This window comes from Urocitellus parryii, chromosome 9, assembly GCF_045843805.1.
Source record: "Urocitellus parryii isolate mUroPar1 chromosome 9, mUroPar1.hap1, whole genome shotgun sequence".
NCBI lineage: Eukaryota > Metazoa > Chordata > Mammalia > Rodentia > Sciuridae > Urocitellus > Urocitellus parryii.
In genome coordinates this window covers 72882108-72902237 of record NC_135539.1, presented here as the reverse complement: position 1 = coordinate 72902237, position 20130 = coordinate 72882108, and the positions used below count along the sequence as shown (strand labels likewise).

Here is a 20130-nt window from a genome sequence, read left to right as displayed (position 1 = left end):
AGAAGGGCTTTAATCCCATCCATGAGGGCTCTGTCCTCAGGACCTCATCACTTCTGAAAGAGCCCACCTCCAAGCACGATCACATTGAGAACTTCGGCTTCAACATACAAATTTTGGAAGAAAACAGGAATTTGTTCCACAGCATTCAGTGAGGCCAAAAGATAGAGAATCCTGTTCCTAATCCACCTACAAAGAAGACACGATTCAAGTAAATATTTAATGTTCCTCCTGATATGGGACCAAAAAGGAGTTCTCCCCAAGTCCCCTGCATCCTCTCTCACAGCTGGCCAGCTCGGATGGAGTGCGGTGCTGGTCTGTCCTCCCAAACACCTCACCCTCTAGCCTGCAGGGGAAAATCACACCCAACTCAGACAGAGGAAGACAAGGCACCAGAACTGGCAGGCAGGGAATGCTCAGCCCATTTTATTTGGGGGATATGAAACTTTAAATTAGTAGACCCTTAAAGATGACCCATTCAGAGGCCTCTGTCAGAGGAGGGAGGAGGTTGGAATCCAGAGATGTGGATTTGCTCAAGATCCATTATGACTCATTAACATGAGCTATTACGATAACAGTGAGATTTATCTCCTCTAACTTCAACATTTCTTCTCAGTTCCATTCAATTACTCATTTAATAACCTTCCAACTTTAAAAAAAAAAGCAGAAGGAAAATAAATGATTGACCAGATGGTGAAAAAAATGTCAAAGCTAACAAAATGGATTCAGGCAGTTTCAGCCTTCCCCTGCTCTAAGCCTTTTAGAAAAATCACTCAACTGCACCCTGCCTTAGTTTCTCTGTCTGACAAGAGAATTCCTCTTTTCTTTAAAGCATTTGCTTTAAAGAGCTTGTCATTTATAATACATGTGGCTAATTAAAAAAAAAAAACAGCACATTTTCCAACCAAATTAAAAAGTCCTACATATTATACTGGTGTGGGGTTTTGTACTCACAGATATGAATTTCCAGCTCCAACAGAAAATTCAATGATAAATACCTTCTGCAAATAAAGAATGATCTACAACTAAAGAAGAGAAACAGGACTGGTGTTTGTCTAAAGTAAAAACATAATTTTAAAAGCTCCTCTTTGATATAGTAATTTTTTTTTTTTGGTCTGAGCTGGACAGTAACTGCTGAATTTCTCATTGGAATATGTTTCTCTGCTGTAGTAGTGACCAGGCTTGCCTAATGACATCCTCCTCTCTCCAGTGTGAGGCCCACACCTGGAACAACAGACCATCGCTCCACGTGCAGCACAGGGGCCTGGGCCTCTTGGCACCAGGGCTGTCTGCTCAGCTGGGATTTATATAATGGAAGGTCCAGGGAATCTGACCAGGACGGCACTGGTCAGCCCTGGCTTGTGTCCCTCCTCTTTTTCTGAGCTTTAAAATATGGAAACCTCTGTCATATGTTTTCCGAATGTGGCAGGAAAACAGACAGCTGAGTTTGGTAAGACGGGAGCCAGATAAATAGCACAGCTGACGGGCCGTGGTCAGGTGGGTGGGTCAAGTGCAGAGAGAAGGAGGCCCTGAGAGGGACAGTTCCGCCACCTGGCGCCAGTTGGCTCCCAAAGCCAGTCTCTGATGGGAGCATGAGGATGTCATTTCACTGCACCGATGTTTCCCACAGGAAGGTAAATACGGTAAACAATTTTCTCTGCTCGGTGGTCTCTCAGGTGCTGTGCATGCCTTCCCATTTCATGCAGAGGCTGCCCTGGCATCAGGCTGGACGGAGGAAACCCCATGTGAGCCCGCACAAAACCCTTCACTCTGTCCCACATCAAAATATGCTGTTTCTCTGACCACAGTCTGTCTTTCTCTGCTGTTTGTCTCAGCTGCCCACTGGGTCTATCTGCTTCCAACCAGTGACTCCGAGAAGACCAAGCCCAGCAGAATGAGAAGTGCTATGGAGGGGGGCACAGAGGCTCTCGGCCCATCACACCTTGTTCCCCTTGGTGATATGCCCAGGCTTTATGGAGGGCATTCGGAAGGAAATGCCCCCCCCCCCTTTTTTTTTCAGCCTCTCTGATTTTAACATTTTCCTTTGGGGATCAGGTTTGCCCAAGTTCTGGAACCAACGCTCCCTGCTCATGCTGGTCTCCTGGTTTTTGCCCATCTAAGAAGTGGGAAGTCCATTTAGATTTTTTGACATGTGTGTCCTTCCTGCTGCCAGCATGCAAGCTGATTCTTCCTACACCTGGACTGTGGGCTCCCTCTGAGCCGGCTCTACCTCACAGCCAGCGCCCTCCATCAGCTCCTGGATGGTGAGGTCAAAAAATGGCCCAGAAATCCTGACAGACTGAAGAGTTCCAAGCTAACAATTCGCCTTTCAACTGGCCAACTCCCCAGCACCAAGACGGGCCAATAAACACCATCCACGTGGGGTTGACTGAAGAGTTCCAAGCTAACAATTCGCCTTTCAACTGGCCAACTCCCCAGCACCAAGACGGGCCAATAAACACCATCCACGTGGGGTTGTCCTGTTTATCAAAAGCACTCAGCTTATTGGAATAAATTGCACCAATATTCACCAGCAAAATCAAGTGGTTTATAAAGCTCTTTAAAAGGAAAGAGATTGGCGTCTGGGATGTACATGTTTCTACATTTAAAAAAATATTTTTAAATTTGTTTTTTAAAATTTTTAAAACAAAATTAATTTTTATGGGTAAGATTCCACAGCAGAGGAAAGTCCTCTCCTTAAAAAAAAAAAAAAAGATTTAATTATTTACAATGATCCAATGTATGTGCTGTCTGTATGGCCTGTGGCCCAGGGTCAATGGGGTTGTGGGTAGGGAAGAGATCTCTATGCATGAATATAAGGCAAAAAGCAAAGGGCCTGCACTTGGCTGTTTCTACAGAGAAAACAGTTTCAAGCAACCTCACATCATCAGAAAATATTACTGTAGGGTAGGCTACAAGATGGGAGAGCCAGATGGTATATGATACAAACTTTCTTGCTCTTAAATATGACCTTTCTCTCCTTGGCGCTACCATTTTCCTCTACTGTAGATGGGGGTGGGGCAGGGGGGAGAGGAAGGAGAAAGAAACAATATTTTCTCTAGCGCTTCCTGCCCCTGCCCCTTGCCCAAGCAGACACCAGAGCTCCACCCCAGCAGGGATAAGCTCTGGAGCGCAGCTCACTGTAAGAACCAGGTGTGCACAAGCAACAAGAAGAGCTGCCCCACTGTGGCCCCCAAAGTCATTTCACTTTCACGTGCTCTTATTAATTAAGGCTGCTGGTTTCGAATCCCAATGTCATCTCTGTGTCAAACGGATGAGATGCCAGGTAATCTTTATACTCCCCATCAATCAGTTTGGCGGCATTGTTCCTGGCAAACCAGCAGTCTATCTGTTCCTCCCCGTTGTAAATCTTCCTTTGTTTCCACACAACCGGGACTCGGTGCCCTTTCACCTTTAGGATGGTCTCAGAAGTCCCTCCTGCTGGCGGGAGTGGAGAATTGGTAAGATTCTTGCTGAGCCCTGCAGGCTCCTCTATGAGTTTGGCGTCCTGGTTCAGGAACTGACCTGAGAAGGCAAAAAATAAACAGATAGTAGATAAATAAATAAAAGCATCGATGCATGCTGAATGAAGACAACAGGTGCAATAGGTCTAAGTCAATGAGATGGGGGCAGGTTAACAGGACTACCAGTCCCTAGGTGGACTGCATTCACACCTGGTCCATAAAATGAAGAATAAAGAGCTAAGCTGCTCCTGTAGTGATGTGACACTTCTGGAAGCTGCCTGGTTGCTAACATTGAAACGTCGTCACCTAAACAATAAATGGGGACAAACACTCTCTGGTTGACCGGTGAGGACAAGAAGAGGGCTTTGGGCAAAGGGTCAGGTCTTCCCTCTTCCTTCCCTGTTATAGGTCCCCATTTGAACAAGACATGGCAAGTGCACCTGGGTGGGTATGGAAAGTAGTCGGCTCACTCCTGACACTTGTCCTCAGAATTCTCCAGGTCAGGTGAGGGTACTGCTGAGGCCAACGGGACCCAGATCTGCATTTGTGAGATGGGGAGTATGTTTGGCAGCCAGGCACGGCAAAATGCATCCAACTCAAGTGCCAGGAAATCCTGCTTTCTAAACAGAGCCCTGGCAATGGCTCGTCCTACATTTTTGGGCCAGGAGCCCACATGAAATTACACGTTGAAGGACACTGGCCAGAGTGGCCTGCCCGCTGCTCACAGCAGCAGTGTGGATGACTCCTATGAAATGCAAAACTCTCTCGTGCTGGGAGGGCTGTGGGCTGCCCTTTTTCTGTGTCTCCTTGCAGAGGAACAAGGAATCAGACCTAAATTGATTACCCTCCACTGCTTTGCTCTCCCAGAGACTAGCGAGAGCTGGTTTGTAACAGCCACTCCTATTCCAGAAAGTCATCAGGAGGCCCAAAATCCAATTTTCATATACACATACTCAGCACTCCATATCTATGGATTGCACATCTTTGGATTCAATCAACTGTGGATCAAACATTCAGAAAAAAATGCATCTGTATTGAACATATAGATACTTTTTTCCTTGCTTTTAGTCCTTACACAATTCAGAATACCGGCTATTCACACTGCATTCTATGAGGTATGATATAATTTAGAGATGATGTAAAGCACATGAGAGGATGGGTGTAGGTTTTACACAAGTACTATGCCATTTTATTTATTTATTGCTGTACTGGGAATACCATTGAACTATATCCCCAGACCTTTTGATTTTTTTTGTTTTTGTTTTTTTGGAGACAGTGTCTTACAGAGCTGCCCAGGCTGACCTTAAACTTGTGATCCTCCCTTGCCTTAGCCACCCGAGTGGCTGGGATTACAGGTGTGTGCCACCTCCACTGGCTTACTAGGCCATTTGAGGGACTTGAGCATCCTCAGATTTTGGTATCTCAGGGAATCCTGGAACCAGTCCCTGGTGGATGCCAAGGAATAGCCATGTACATAAGGACCACATTTTCTATTGGATTTCCCAATCAAGCTGAAGAGATTGGCAGTATGGGCTTCTCTTTGAGAATCTAATTCCATGCTCCGAGCCCAGCATGAAGATGAGCAGCTGCCTACCTAAGAGGCCATGGCAGTTGCTAGAAAGGCCCCTGCTGTTGGAGATGTAGAAGCCCAGGTGGTTTCTCTGGAAGGGCGCTGGGTTTTTGTAGAGGTGAATGAGGATGACAAAAGCAATGGTGCCCTGGATGGTGACAGTGACGTTGGCGTTGGCAGACACAGACACCTCCAGCCCCCGGCTCCCCACCACCACGCTCTGGTTGCAGGGGAGGACCAGCCTGTCGCTGCCATCCAGGATGACCCTGTTGGGTGTGATCTCCAGGTATGATCTCTCCGGCTTGTTGATGAGGATGGTGATGGTGCGGAAGTAGGTGCGCTGCTTCTTGTGACCACTAGGTGGGGCGGGGGCCCCGATTAACTCTCCATTCACCGTCACACCTTGAAGCCCAGGGGAAGAGAACAATGGTTAGAAACACAATCCCCAACCCCTAAAGGCCTCTGGTCAGAATTTCCTTCCTCCTTCCTGTTCTTTGTTTCTGCAGCAGGAATGACTCACTCATAGAGGCTGCTCAGTGATGGCTGAATGAGTGAATGGGTGAGGGATCACTGGTAGCCACGGGTGAGCTTTCTGCCCCATGTCTGACCAGCATCTTGGAACAAGGGAAGAAGGCTGAGGCTGGGATCAAGATCACAGAAGGGGACTGAATGGCTCATTTCAGCCTGCGTATAGAACAGAAAGATTTGGTGGTCCTGATAAATATTTTGTATCTACCAGTAGCCATAGATCCTAATTTCGAGACCATTGATGCCAGAATGTTTTTCAGTCCAAAAACTCAAGTTCGTCCATGTCCGAGGTGTTCATCCTTAAATAAGTCATTGGAAAAAGTTAGGCCTCAATTCCTTCATCATGTAAAATGGAGAAGATATAAACGCAAACTAAATTTTTGCAAGGATTGCAAAAGGAAGCATATGTATAAGCTGTCAACTGCCATCAAATATAACACCTGTTTTTTTTTTTTTCCTGTGCCACTAAGAACATAAGTGTTTCTGGACTTGAGTAAGGCTGGCAGCCAGCTCCCAGGGCTCCGTGCTGTCAGGCTGAATAAAAGACACACACAAGTGCACAGGAGATGCTTGCAGTGAATTAAGTGATGTGTGCTATGTGAGCTTTGCCCTCATGCCAAGAGGCAATTTTCAATAACAAAAGACTGGTATATAATTAACTCGAGTGTTCTCTACTTTGGGATCATCTCCCCAGTAAATCTTGACTGTAACTTCTTAGGTATTCAAGGAGAAAAGTGTCTTTCCTGGGACAAAGAGTGTGTGTGTGTGGGGGGGGGGCAGGGTGAGGATTGGAGAGATAGAATCCCTGTCTGAGCACAGCCATGCTCCAAGCACTTCCAGGCTGAGTTCCCGTCTTGGGCAGAATACGGAAACCATGGAATAGCTCCAAAGAGAGGGGATACTTCCAGAAAAGGCTGCAGTTGGGTCCCTATCTTATTCCTGCACCCTTTTAGATGAGAAACATTAGAAATATAGCTCTAAGACTAGAGAGACCCACAAAAGAACAATGTGATAGAGGAGACCCAGGGTTAAACTTTCCTTAATCTCAACATACCTACCACCTGGGACCTATGTCGACTGACCCTCCACAACTCTTATTGTCTCAGCACTTACAAATACCAGAAAGGCCCACTCCCAAGCTTGTCCTCACAAAGCCATGCTGTGTGGCTGACCACAGAGTTGGTCCCCAAGCATCGATACCAGCACTGAACTCCAAAAGTTTTTTCTGTGCCAACCTCTTTTACCCAGTCCTTCTCCCCAGCCCATGGGGACCAGAGGTCTCTTTACATCTGTGCTCACAGCACACAGGACTGTGTGGTTAACCTCTGGGCTTCTCATCTACGTCACCAAGGAACTGAGAGAGATGAGTTTGGGCCTCTGGCCTTTCCGCCATCACAGCTTCTCAATGAAAAGAAAATAATAACTTCGTGAGTTTCTTAAGCATTTATGAAGCCAACTTATGTCCATTATTTAGTTTAATCCATTTCATAACCGCCCTGTGGGACCAGCAGAGTATCACAATCTCTATTTTACAAGGGAGACAACGGCAGTCCAAGGCCACACAACACCGAAGTCATTAGAGTGGGTCCGAATGTTCGGCTCTCTGACTCCAAGTTCAAGAACAATGTCCACTGCCCTTCACTCATCAGCGGCACCCACTGAGCCTCTACCATGTGTCCCTGACATAAGTTGTCATTCATCCCAAGAACAGGGAGGGGTGCAGCCCCTCCCGGGCCCCTCCTTGCCTTGATGCCACCAGGGAGGGAGGGCAGCGCTCACCAGAGTGCGCGTGATCAGAGACGAGCCGGAGGATGTCCCCGGGCTGCCCATCGATGTTGAAGCAGACGGTGAGTTTGCTCAGGGGGAAGTCCACCACAAAATGAGGGTCACCATCCACTGCCAGGGCGGGAGAAAAAGGAGAGAGAAAGGCAGACATTTATCTGCTGTCTCCTCTCTAGTTTCTCACCAATCATTTCTTTGCTCCCCAGGACAAGCTGGAAGAACAGTTTTCCTCAATTTCCAAACAAGGGAGAGAAGTGACTCTCCAAAGTCTCCCAGTGAGCCCACGTAAAGTAGATATTGACTTCAGGCCTCCTAAGTCCAAATCCAGGGCTCCTTGCACCGTCAGTTAAGTGCAGAGAGCCAGGCCTGAGAGGCAGGAGGGGTAGGACAGGGAGGAGAAGTGCAGTCCCCAATGTCCTGGGTGGGTTTCCCCAGGTTACTTGCTTTTCCTCTCACTGCCCACCTGAAGAATGCAGCCTCAGGACTGGGTTGTGGCTCAGTGGTGGAGCACTTACCTCACATGTGTAAGGCACTGGGTTCGATCCTCAGCACCACATAAAAATAAATAAATAAAGATATTGTGTCTAAGAATGCAGCCTCTTCCTGTCTATGGCAAGAGTTCCTTGGCACTTCTCCCAGGAAGCCCCAGTCTGTCTCACAAACACTCCCAGTGCCAGCCGTCTGCGATCTTAGTGGGCAGGTCCTGAGAAGCCAAGCCCAATTTATGGGCAGTGACAGGTGAAGCAGAGGCACTAGGTTCGGCAGTGACAGCGATGAGGGCAGAAATCACTGACTTTACTGCTCTAAAATTTTTGTCCGCAGATGAAGCTCAGCTGGCCCCCGTTCCTGGTCCATTTCTCCTCCTTTTCACCTCTGCCAAAGATGAAGAGCCTGTGTCTTGCTGTACAGATCAAATATTTCCCAAGAGTCTACATCAATTCCCTTCTCTCACTGGACTGGAGATGTACTTTCTGACTTACACACCAGCAGACACAGCCTGTTTTGGAACCTCCCTCTCTGTTTCTCGTGTACGTGTATACATGCATGAGAATGTGCCTAGCTACAGTGGAGGTTTGGTTCAGGAGAAGTCTGGTCTTTTCAAGCTCTAAACAACTTCCCATCCTCCTTATACCTGCAGAAAAACTCTGTCTGCCTCCAGCATCACTCAGAAGAGCCCTTGAGAGAATCTGTCTACTCTCACTGTGAAGTGCCTCACTTCCCCTGTGAATGGCAACATATAAAGAAATACAAGGTATCTGTCTTCAGATGGTGGGTGGAGGGGAACGACACCCAGGGGAAACGAAAGTTCTCTCCCACATTTTTGGCACTCTCTGACAGTACTTTGAGACTTTCTGTACACACTACGACATCCACTTCTATTTAAATCATCCAAATCCCTTTACAAGGAAAGATTCTGCTTGTTCCAATAAAGAGGAGTCCAAAAGTGATTACTGCAGGCAGCATCCAAGAGGAAGGTTTTCTTGCATTCCACAAAGCACACGTGTTCAAGGAATTGCATTCCATCCACGGGAGACTATGCATTTCATCCCCATAGCTAATCTCAAGCACGTCCCTGGATTTAAGGACTTGCACGTACAGTACATCAGCAGAGGGATCGTGAGACTTAGAAGGGAAGACGTGTACGTTGGAAAATAAAAGCCCAGTGCCCCTAACGCTGCTCTTCCATTTTTATCATAATACCAAGAAGCGGCCAAAAGGAAACTCTATGATGTTTTTAATCTGTTCTTCCTTCTAAAGTTTGGGATTACAAATCAACGACAACAAAACCCTGCTTACCTCAACAGACATTTCTAAAATACCACTTCTGTATTCATGACACCAGGGGCTGGAAACACACACACTCCAGACCCCTGAAACCAATGCCTTTTAAGCACAGAAGATGTCTCTGTTATTCGACTCTTCTTCCACCAGGGCTGTTGCCAGGCTTTCCTGGGGACTGTGTGATCTCCAAGGTGTTTATGTAGTGGCTTAAAGATGGTCCTGTTCTCAGCATGCTCTCTGTGGGGCCTGAGCTAAACAAATACAGTCACGATGCCTCGTTCTATGAACTGCTAACTTAAATGTGTTCCTGGTGGCCCCTGTCCAGATTTCCCTTATTCCCAACTCACTCACCAAACCACCTCCTTCTCTTTACCTGATGTTTTAGAGATTTTGATTCTTGGGTCATATGGTTTCATGAGAGTGGGCCCTAAAAAGGAGAAGGAAGAGAACACTCTGGTTATTCATCAAAGAGGATCCTGTGAGAGGCCCTGGAGAAGCAGGCTGAGATGAGAAATATTCACCTTTCAGATACATTTGTAACCAAGAATTAGAAAAAAAAAAAAAAAACTGTTCAAAACATCATCTATTTTAAAGGGAAAGTCTGGCTTCCAAAGAAACAAGCAAGGATGGTGGATGATGGTATTGGTTTAGCATTTAGATAGTATTTTTCTTTTCTGTGGTCTCTGTTTACATAAAAGGGGGAAACAGTCTATCACACTTAAGATACAGTTCTGGGTAAAGGGAGACTAGGGGGTTATTGTTTAGGGAATACAGAGTTTCGGTTCCACCACATGAAAAACTTTCTGAAGCTGTATTTCACAACAATGAGAATAAAACCAGCACTACTGAACTGTACCCTTAGAACAGTTAAGATGGCAAAATTGTTTATGTTATGTAGTTTTTAGTGCAATAAAAACAAGAGAGACAGTTATATTCCAGGGTCCAGAGCTATGTGTGTAAGCTTAATTCAGAAAGCATTTTGAAACACCAAGGATTCAAAATGTACCTTAAAAAAATATTCAATTAAATGATAACCTAGAAGTAAATTAATTTCTATAAATAAAACCAATATCATATGGTGTATTAGCAAAATTACACTCCTCTTTACTCATTTTTACCCCTCCTAGAAATTAAAGGTCAACAGTGTTGGGGGGCGTAGCTCAGTGGCAGAGCACTTGCCTAGCATGCCCGAGGCCCTGGGTTCCATCCCCAAGACTTAAAAGGAAAAATAAAATTAAAGATCAAAATCTCTAAATGGGTTTTAAGTGCCCCTTCCTATTTCTGGTCCCTGGAGAGCATGACATGGGCAGAGAGAGAGATGGGCCAGGAAGGAGGGGGAAGTCCTTAGGCCAGATGATTGCTTGGAGAAGTGTCAGTTTCAACAGGCACTTAAAAAAATTAAAATTAAAATATCATCAGAGCATTAAGGACAGGAAGATTGTCTTACAGAATCACTAACGCTTCAGGAAAATCTTACTCCAAAAACTCTCCTTTGAACAATCAGTTGGTTATTTCCTCATCTGTGCTCCGGGTCCTTTGGGTCTTGGGTCATCTGCCTCTGATCTCTCCTGAAGCCACTGAGATTTGAGTGGTTTATGTAAGGTCTTTATTGCTCAAATAGCCATTTTTCTTGGATATGGGACTAGTCTCGTGTGTGCGAAGTGACAACATCCTGCAGCTTGACTTTTTATCAGAATGAAAACGGCCCTCGCTTCCCCAGACAGGCGCCAGTCTTTCTAACACAGCAACAGCGTGGTGTCGCCTGTCTGAAAGGGTCTGAGCTCCTCGATGAGCTTCTCACACCACGACGTGCCTCATGGAGAGGACGGCTAGGATCTGCAGAACACCGGTCCCATGCCCAGGACTCTCTGTGCTTAATCCTCACAGCAACCCTCGGGGAATCTGTCACCACCTCCAATTTCCCAGTAAGGAGATGGAGGCTCAGAGGGTCTGGAACCTGCCCGGGTCTCACAGCAGGTCAGGAGGTTGGTGGGTCCTAACTTCCTGCTCTCTCTGCCACACCCAGGTGCTTCTCAGAGCTCAGAGTGTGAGGAATAAAGGAGACAGCAGTTAACCAGGGCTCATGAACTTCAGTCCCCTTTCCTAGGGGATGGCAACCTGACAGTGGCCTCATCACAACACCACACCCAACCAATGTGCCACTTTCTGCCAGTGGACGTGATCTAGGCTGTGACCCCCTGATTTGGTTTTACCACTTTTCCTTTCTCCTGCTCCCATCTCTGCGAAGTCCCCCTTGTCCACTGACGCTGACTGGGCATGAGGCTTCTGTTGGATTTTGAGTGGCAGGTGTGTCCAGGGTGAATTCTCTCAAGATTCCCTAGCTTGGTTCTTCAAAAAACTTTCTCAAGAAAATGAAATTGATCCCACGCACACAATAATACAACTCGGATGTGTTTCGGGACATCGAAAGGCACTAAAACAGAACATAGCTGTGTGCTCATCTCGGGGCCTCCAGTACTGGGTGGCATGTGGTGGGCCCTCCACTGATTGATGATTGACTGATGGGCATTTCGTGCCTCATGCCATTTTTTCCTCATTTCTCAAGAGCCACAGTTTATAATGATACAAATATAAAAATCAAAGATACTCTTTGAAGAGTATTGCCATATGCAGGTTTCTGGTTTATTAAAAGAAACTATAGAAATCAAAAAATAAATAAACTTGCGGAGATCCCCACAGCCTCACCAGGAGCTCAGGTTTCTGGAGCTGCCTTACCTGGCTGCAGACCAGCTCCCCACAGGCTCTGCATCACTGTCTCAGGGCCTGTGGCAGCAGACATGCCATGGATGTCCTCCAGCCCACCAGTGTGGAGAGTCGGCCTCTTGAGCTTCATGGACGTGAAGGGAGTGAGGAAGTGATAGTTCACGGCCAGCGCCTGGGCCTTCTGCCTCAGCTGCTCCTTCTCCTGCTCATCATTACTCTGCACCCAAGAGCTCAGCAGCTCCTTCACGGTGAGGTAGCTCCAGAGACGCTCGATGTGGCTGGGGTCTCCCTGGCCATCACCTTTGGGCCTGGGGCTTCCTGGGACATCATTCCCCACTTTCTGGGGCTCCACGGGCACCTTCGTCTTCAGCACTACGAATTTCTTACTGTTGCTGGCGGTGACCTCCACGGGCAACTGCTCCACCTTCCTGTCCGCCAGCTTCCCGGCGATGATGATCTCTGAGCCGTTGAAATAGTTGGGGAACAGGGTTTTGGTGGCATGCTCCACTAGGCCAGGGGGATAGTCAATGCGGATGTCAGAAAGGAGGGGGGTCCTGATCTCATCGTAGAACCTGCAGCAGCGGCAGAAGAGAAAGAATGAGGCTCCAGCCCTGGCAAGGAGTCCACACCTCACGGGTGGATCTGACTCCAGGGGTGACCAAGTCCCACACTAGAGCCAGTACAGTATGCCCCACGGGAGGTCATTCAGCAGGAGCTTGAGCATTTCTGGCAAGACCACATTTGCTACCTCTCAAGGCTTCTAAGCCCCTTTACCTACTTGTTGATGATGAAGAAGACCCTCCTGAGAGTCGATCAAAATCATCCCCCTCAGGTTTCCAGCCAGAGGCCTCAGTTTTGCTTCTGGAGCAAGACAGAATTAGGGTAATCTATCCTCAACACAAAAGCCATTTAGATGCTCCAACGACTCTGCCCAGGGTTCCCTGCAGTCTTCACTTCATGCTCCCTAATCAACCACCAGATTTTTAAATTGGTGCCTATTAATTATACAGAGTGGTGAGTTTCACTGTGGCATATTTGAAGATGCCACAGCCAGCGTCCTCCTCCTCATGCACGATGCAATTTGAAAAACAAGGAACATTTCACAACTTTGGGTATCATCCTGGACAGGGGCCCTACTGATCTCTGGATGGTTCCGACCTTAGTATACCTGCTGTCAAAGTGAGCAGTTCTCATGAACCACTCTTCATGGGCGACAACTTCAAGGTCCTAAGCACTCCTGATAAATTCCTGATACACCCCTGAGTTTCTCAAAGAGCCACTTAAAATATTGTTCTTAAAACCAAATACACATTTCAGATGAATTTTAAGCAGCACATTAGACTTGAGAAATCTGGCCTTGACTTTAATGTGGTGCTTTTGTGTGATGCAACATTTGTTTCTATTAGGTTTTTTTTTTTTCTGTGTGTGTGTGTGTGTGTGTGTGTGTGTGTGGCGGGGTGGGGGTGGGGTCTGTTATATGGTTGCTTCTTGATAAAGCCACAATTAAAATCCCTTTTCCATAGGTGTAGAAAGAACAGGCTATAGAGCCACTTCCTTACTGTGTATCTTGGAACATGTGGCTTAACCTCTCTGACTTCAGTTTCTTCAGCCATAAAATTGGAATATTAACAGTACTACTTTGGTAGCCTACCAGCTGTCTCCCCAAGTCCGTTCTCCCCTTCTTTTATATTAACTGAGTTCTAAGTAGGCCTTTGTCCATCCTCCTACAAAAGCAATTTCCCAGCCTCCACTGGGGCCAATTATGGCCATGTGAACATGAGCTCACCAATGGAATATACATACAAGTGATTTGTGAAATTTCAAAGATAACTTGCTAAAAACAAAATAGCTTGTGTTGGCTTTCCTTCCTTTCTCCTTATCTGGGCAGGGAAAACAAATGATACTGGCTTAATTTCAACCTGGCAATTCAGGAAAACACCTATGAGGAACAAAGCCATAAAATGGAAGGATCCTGGGTCCCTGAATGGCTTCATGGAGCAGAATTGAGACTGTCCAGCTGACAGGTGGGAGAAATGAGCAGTTTTCTTAGTTGAGTCTTTGCATTTTCTCATCACTGTGTGGTCACTTGGCTTTTATGTAATATATCTATGTCCTAGAACTTCTGTGAGGATCACATGAGACAAGGCAGGTAGAGATGCCCAGCATGTTCTGAGTTCTGTGTAGATGTATCAATATTATTTTTAGTAGTGTGACAGTGCAGTTGATTTGTTTCAATGGGGTGGCTTTTGCTTATGAGCTCCTTACTAAATCCCTGTTGTTTTCAGAGCATTAGATATTCCTTCTTTTGAATCTAATGGTGAATACTTTTTTATAATGGTAGGAAGTAATCTGGGTTTTCATTTAAATCTTTCATAAAAATGCTGGGAAAAAATGGTAGCCAGTCCCAACCAACCACCTGTTTTTACTGCATACCTGAGAAATCGTCAGCAGGATTGATAAGGAATAAATTTCTTTGGGTATGGCTACTGAACAACTGTAAATCCACCTCAGTTTTCCTTTACCACATATGCCACAACACAGAGAAAGGTACTGTATAGGGACGCTGGGCATCTGAGTCACCAGCAAAGTCACATGCTCAGCTTGGCAACATGGCTTGAGGGAAGGTACTTCTGTGTTAGAAGACCTAAGATCTAGTTTCTTTTCCACCTCAATATAATAATCTGAGTATTGTACTTACCAGTTTTAATGATCACTTTGCTTCAAATTTAAAATATAACCACTTATAAAATAAACTCAAAATATCAAGAAGGCAATTGTAACTATAGGAGCTCATTGGACACCTCATATGTGACACTGCACCAACTTGCTTTCTCATTCCACTGTCAGCCAGCCATGACCCTCACTGTACAGATGAGGAAACAGTCATAAAGTCTTGCCTAAAGTCCCAAAGCAGGACCCCCAACCCGCCAGGTTTCAAAACCCAGTATCTGCCAGTACAAGGAGTTGTCGGCATCTCCAGCAGGTGTGAGATCACCCTCATTTCTAAATTTCAGAAGGAGTCCAACCCTGGGCCCCCTCAACCTCTCCTCATCCTGAGAAGACAGGCAACTGACCCGATGAGCTGCGAGCCAGCGTCCTCCTCCTCATGCACGCGCCGGGTGAGGCCACAGTTCTCCAGCGACAGTTTCTCCAGCAGTTTGAAGTCCACGTCATTCCCTATGCCGATGGTGAAGATACAGATCCGACCTCGGGCAGCCTCCTTGGTGTTGTTGAGAATCTTGAAGGTATGGGTCTCCCCAACGGTGGGCTTCCCATCCGTCAAGAAGATGATGAGGGACACACTCCGGTCCTCGATGTCGTTGTGGGTCACATAGTTGTTGAGCAGCCCGATGGCGGTCTGAAGGGCGCCGTTGATGTCTGTGCCTGTAAGGAGCAACACAGAACAGCTCACACCTCTGCACCCACCCGGACCCTGACACACGTGTAGAGCTGCAGAGAACTCAGCCACACAGGCATCAACCAGCAGGCCTGAGCTGCGGGGGAAAAAGAGGTCACCTGCATATGTGAGGTGGCTCAGCTTACAGATAAATCTAAATGGCATGGAGTTATCCCACTGTCAAACCTTTTCCCCAAGGTACCCGATGACACTTGGGCTTAGAAGTCCTTATCTTAGCATTAATGGCCGCTACATTCCTAGAACAGCATTGAAAAGAAGCAGAACATGTTAGATGCAGAGATTCGAAGAAAGAAAGTCAGAGAGGGAAGAAAGGACCACAGAATGAAAAGATGCGGGGGCGGGGCAGGCAACTGGAGACCATGTCAGATGGCTTCAAAGGCTGCCCAGGCTGGACGGTGCTGACTGAAGAAGTAACGAGTCATCTTCATTGTCCCTTTCCTTGCCTGCTGCCTCTTCAGGATTACCTCTGTTTGTTAGAAGCCACAAAGGAAAGAGGCATGGATACATATATATACCTCCTGATTCTGTAAACTCTCCTTTAGAAAGGTGCCCAGCAGCAGCAGTTCTGATTAAAGTCCGGGGGCAGGGTGTGTGGTAGGTACTAATATGTATTTGCTTGGTGGATGGAGAGAGATGGGCAATTTGGTTGGTTTAGGTTAAAACTATCAGCTAAAATGAGGTTTCTGGATTAGCCAGGAAGATCACTCAACTGAGCTACCACTGTTGAACCATCAAGGAAAATAGATTTCTTACTGTAGCATGACCATCTATTTCCTTTAGTTGTTGTTTTTTGAATGGTTTGAGCTAAAATTTCATACCAAAGAAATTTCCCATTCTAAGCACCCAATTCCTTATTTTTAGTCATAGATTTCTGTTCCAAACACCTTGCAAAATGTACCATGTTAAAGAAACTGATCATTTTCCCCACTGCTTTATACTCTCCAGAATTTCTGGCAAAAAGGAAAAATCTATGCCTGTGACAATTATGTTCATAATTCTTGCTAAGATGCACACCGAGTCCAAACAGAAGGGAGAGTTACAGCTGAAACCATCTTCAACACTTCTTTGGGATCATTAATTTGCCTTTCTTAACGCCCATCTAATTTCATGTGGCCTCTGGGTGTGTGGGTATGGGCTGACTGGCAGGTGTTTGTATGCTCTTTAATCGGCACTTAGCAATGATGCCAAGTCTCCCTCTCCACTTCAAAGCCAAAGAGAGCCAGGGCCAAGCCATCAATTTAGCCTTCCTGATTGCACCTGGGTGCCAAAGGAACCACAGGGCTTGGAATCAGGCCTACGTTAAAATGGGGCATCTCTTGTCCACTCAACAACCAAGAACTCACGGGACCCAAGCGCACCAGCAAGGGAGCTACTCAAGTGGGTAAAAATCATGGCCACATCTGATGCTTGAAGAGGACTTCCTGCATGCTGGGACTTTTCTATGCACTTTAAATATCTTAACTCATCTCACCCCAATAACCACCCCATTATTATCCCCGCTTTACAAAGAAACTGAGGCAGAGGAAAGTTCTTTGTCTAGTAGAGAGTGGAGCTGAATTCAAGTCCAGGCAGTATGGCTTCAGAATCTACGCTCCTAGTTCTGAGGTTGCATTCTCAGAGAGAAGCAGATTCATCCACTGTTGACCTGCAGAGGCTGAGGCAATGCAGGGTCAAGAGTAAGTAGAGGAGCTGGGGCCGTAGCTCAGTGGCAGAGCACTTGCCTAGCACATGTGAGGCACTGGGTTCGATTCTCAGTACCACATAAAAATAAAAACAAAAAATAAAAAAAATAAAAAGGCATGTGGTACATCTACTACTACAAAAATATTTAAAAAAAAGAATAAGTAGAGGAGCCAGGCATGATGGAGTGTGCCTATAATCCCAGTGGCTCAGGAGGCTGAGGCAGGAGGATCAAGAGTTCAAAGCCAGTGTCAGTAACTTAGAAAGATGCTAAACAACTCAAGAACACCCTGTATCTAAATAAAACACAAGAAAGGGCTGGGATGTGGCTCAGTGGATAAGTACCCCTGGGCTCAATCCCTAGTACTCTGTCCCCTATCAAAAAAAAAAATATATATATATATATATATATGTATGTATATGAAACTAACCAGATTTCTAAGGTTCAGATTCCAAAGGAACATAGTCCACAATTCAGCTGTTATCTGAAGTTGTTTATCACCTCCCTGCCAGACACACACACATCATTTGAAGAGTAAGTAGTGCCATTAAAATAAGTTTACTTAACAAATATTCACTGAGGATGCAGTACCTGTCAGGAACCACGCTGGGTACTAGGGGCCACAAGGACTTCACAGCCTTGTCAACTTCCTTCTGTGGACAAAAACTATCAAATTAAATCTATTCTTTTACCTTTGCCATCCAACACCAGAAAAGTTCTAGGACCACGATGCTATGGAGACTGGTAGAAAATGCCAGACTAAGTCAGACACTGGCCAAGCAAGGCCAAGCTCCAGGTGAGGCTCCTCTGGAAAATCAGGGCTTCGTCCTCGATGGGAAATTATGAATACATGAAAACTGGGAGAAGACTGAGTTGTTTCACGTGTTTCTAGATAACCAAAGTGGAATTAACCACAGTGACAACTTCATAAGATGGGTCTCTGTAAAGGGTCTTCAAGACAGGGAGCAGGGACAGCTCGGCCCCACAGAACACTCCAGCACTGAGCACCTCTTTATGTGTCCACAGTATTCATGACACAGCCCCTGTCCGGAGTTGAAAAAACTTACAGGTAGCACAGATGGGTAACATACCATTCTGATTCTCTGATCTCAGAACTCTATTTTTTGATTCTGGGGACTGAACTACTGAGCGGCATCCCCAGCCCTTTTTAAATTTTTCATATAGAGACAAGGTCTCAGAGTTGTTGAGGCTGCCCTTGAACTTGCTATCCACCTGCCTCAGCCTCCAGAGTCACAGGGATTACAGGTGTGGACCACTGCACCTGGCTTAGAATTCTCCTCTCTGAAAACTCTGCACATGGCGCCATGCTCAGGATGACCACGCAGTGACTCAGAGCCCAGCATCCTCCTTGGCCTGTTTCACATTCATAGCACTTCCCAGGCCATGGTGACCCACTCTGAAGACCCTGCCTTGAAGGCCACCAGTTCTGCAGAGCAGTGCCATCTTGGTGCTCAAGGTGCCCTCATCCAAACGGACCATTCACTGGGCTTCAACTCTCCACCCAAGAACAATTTACAAAAAGAGTTTCCTTGTCCAGGATCCATGAGAGAAGCCAGGAAAGCCTCCAACCACCTTTTAGGTTCTTTCTCCCTCTAAGTTGACCAACTTAGTTTGGGGACTGAGGGTGGAGAATTCACAAATTTGATGTTCTGAGAACCAAAAGCTCCCAAGAAAGCCCTCCCAGTTACCCTCTGTCATGTCAGCACCTTTAACTCTCAAATTCTTGTCTCTTGGCAGAAAATTAGCTTACGATCATCCTGCAGCTACTACTAAGGCAGGCAGGGATCATTCTTACCTCCACTGGGTGACATATGGTGAATGTGGATCTTGCCGTCCCTGATGTTGAGGGGAGTAACGGACAGCAAGTGGTCCTTCCACACTTTGATCCGGTTGGAAAACCCAATGATACTGAAGCGGTCTTGGGGCCGGAGGTCGTGGAGAATGGTGAAGAGGGCATCCTTGGTCTAGGAAACACAGAAGCCAAACCAGTCACTGGGATGGCATTAGTCCACTTCCTCCCTGGCTTGGAAACTGCCCACAAGGAACCATCCCAGGGTTCAGAGCGGTACCTTCCATGTAAAGGGCTCTTGGCTAAACAGAAGGAATTGTCACCTGGCTAAACAATGGCGTAACTGTATACAAGGCATGAGTCGGTGGTGAACATGTAACAGGTCACATGCTGCTACCAGTCAAGATGTGTCAGGCCCAAGGTATACCTTCATGATTGCCATTCTCTTAATGAAGCTGCTTTGTTCCCATCTTTCACCCAACAACCTCTACTCAGTATTCCAGACCCAGACAAGTGTGCGAAATTCTCTGTTTGAAACTTTTCCAAAGAGAGCTGATCATTCCCTCCTCTAGGCTGGCACTGTCCCCAGAACACTCCTGTCATAAAATGTCTGCTGCAGAGTGACGATGACTTGTCTTACGCCTCTTTCCCTTATTGGATTGGAAGCTGTTTGCAGGTGGCTCTCATTCACCCAGTAACACACAGGAGATGCTGGGGGTGGGTGAATGAAGGACGGAAGGAACATTTAATGAACCCTCAAATCAGACACAGTAAGTGCCACAGGAATTGAGTAGATCATGAAATCACCATGGACTGGAATGACATGAGAAGGTTCTATAAAGAAACAGAAATTTGAGTGTGGGGCTTAGAGGATTGGACAGCTGCAAGGAGTAGGAGGAGGACTCTGAAGAGCAGCGACCCTGAAGAAGCAGGGTGGGAGCCAAGGGAAGAGGGGAGAGGCGAGTGCGGGAGATGCCGGCTGGAACAGAGGTGTGCGCTCAGGTCTGACGTGGCCTGTGGAAAGGAGAAAGGAACCTCAGGAAGCAAAACCAGAAAAACGCTAGAGTCTGGACAGGAGTTTCTGGAGTCCACCACCAGACACCACCAAGAGGAAGCACAGCCCTCCCCGGACAGCAGGCTGGGCGCTTAGAGAGACTCAGCCTCTCAAGTTAGGGGCTTTCATGACACCATTGCCATGACAATGACACCAGCACCTTTTTTACAGCACTAAAGATCACAGACTTCAGAGCCAGGTGGTCTTCTGTGGGGGAGGATAGAATAAATGAGGACAGGCAGAGAGGAGAACAACAGGGAGGGGGGAACGAAAGGTGTGACTTTCACTCTAAGCAGCTCTGCCAATACTCTCATCGCTGC

General features: G+C 46.6%; 1 protein-coding gene and 1 non-coding gene across 3 annotated transcripts in view; both read right to left on the bottom strand.

Moving 5' to 3' along the window:
* Positions 1–1994: 1994 nt before the first annotated feature.
* The window catches only part of Itih5 (inter-alpha-trypsin inhibitor heavy chain 5), an 87765-nt gene continuing 69629 nt past the window's right edge, over positions 1995–20130 (bottom strand). For both annotated transcript variants that reach the window (XM_026391792.2, XM_026391793.2), the window contains exons 8-14: positions 18763–18931; positions 14922–15231; positions 11860–12419; positions 9497–9550; positions 7339–7455; positions 5056–5433; positions 1995–3522 (exon numbers count right to left, since the gene is read on the bottom strand). In XM_026391792.2, the coding sequence (XP_026247577.2) occupies positions 3221–3522; positions 5056–5433; positions 7339–7455; positions 9497–9550; positions 11860–12419; positions 14922–15231; positions 18763–18931 (1890 nt within the window). In that variant the 3' untranslated portion in view covers positions 1995–3220. The remainder of the gene's footprint in view (positions 3523–5055; positions 5434–7338; positions 7456–9496; positions 9551–11859; positions 12420–14921; positions 15232–18762; positions 18932–20130) is intronic.
* Positions 12932–13034, bottom strand: LOC113184944 (U6 spliceosomal RNA). Its single transcript, XR_003301080.2, has one exon. It is a non-coding gene; the product is annotated as a U6 spliceosomal RNA (small nuclear RNA).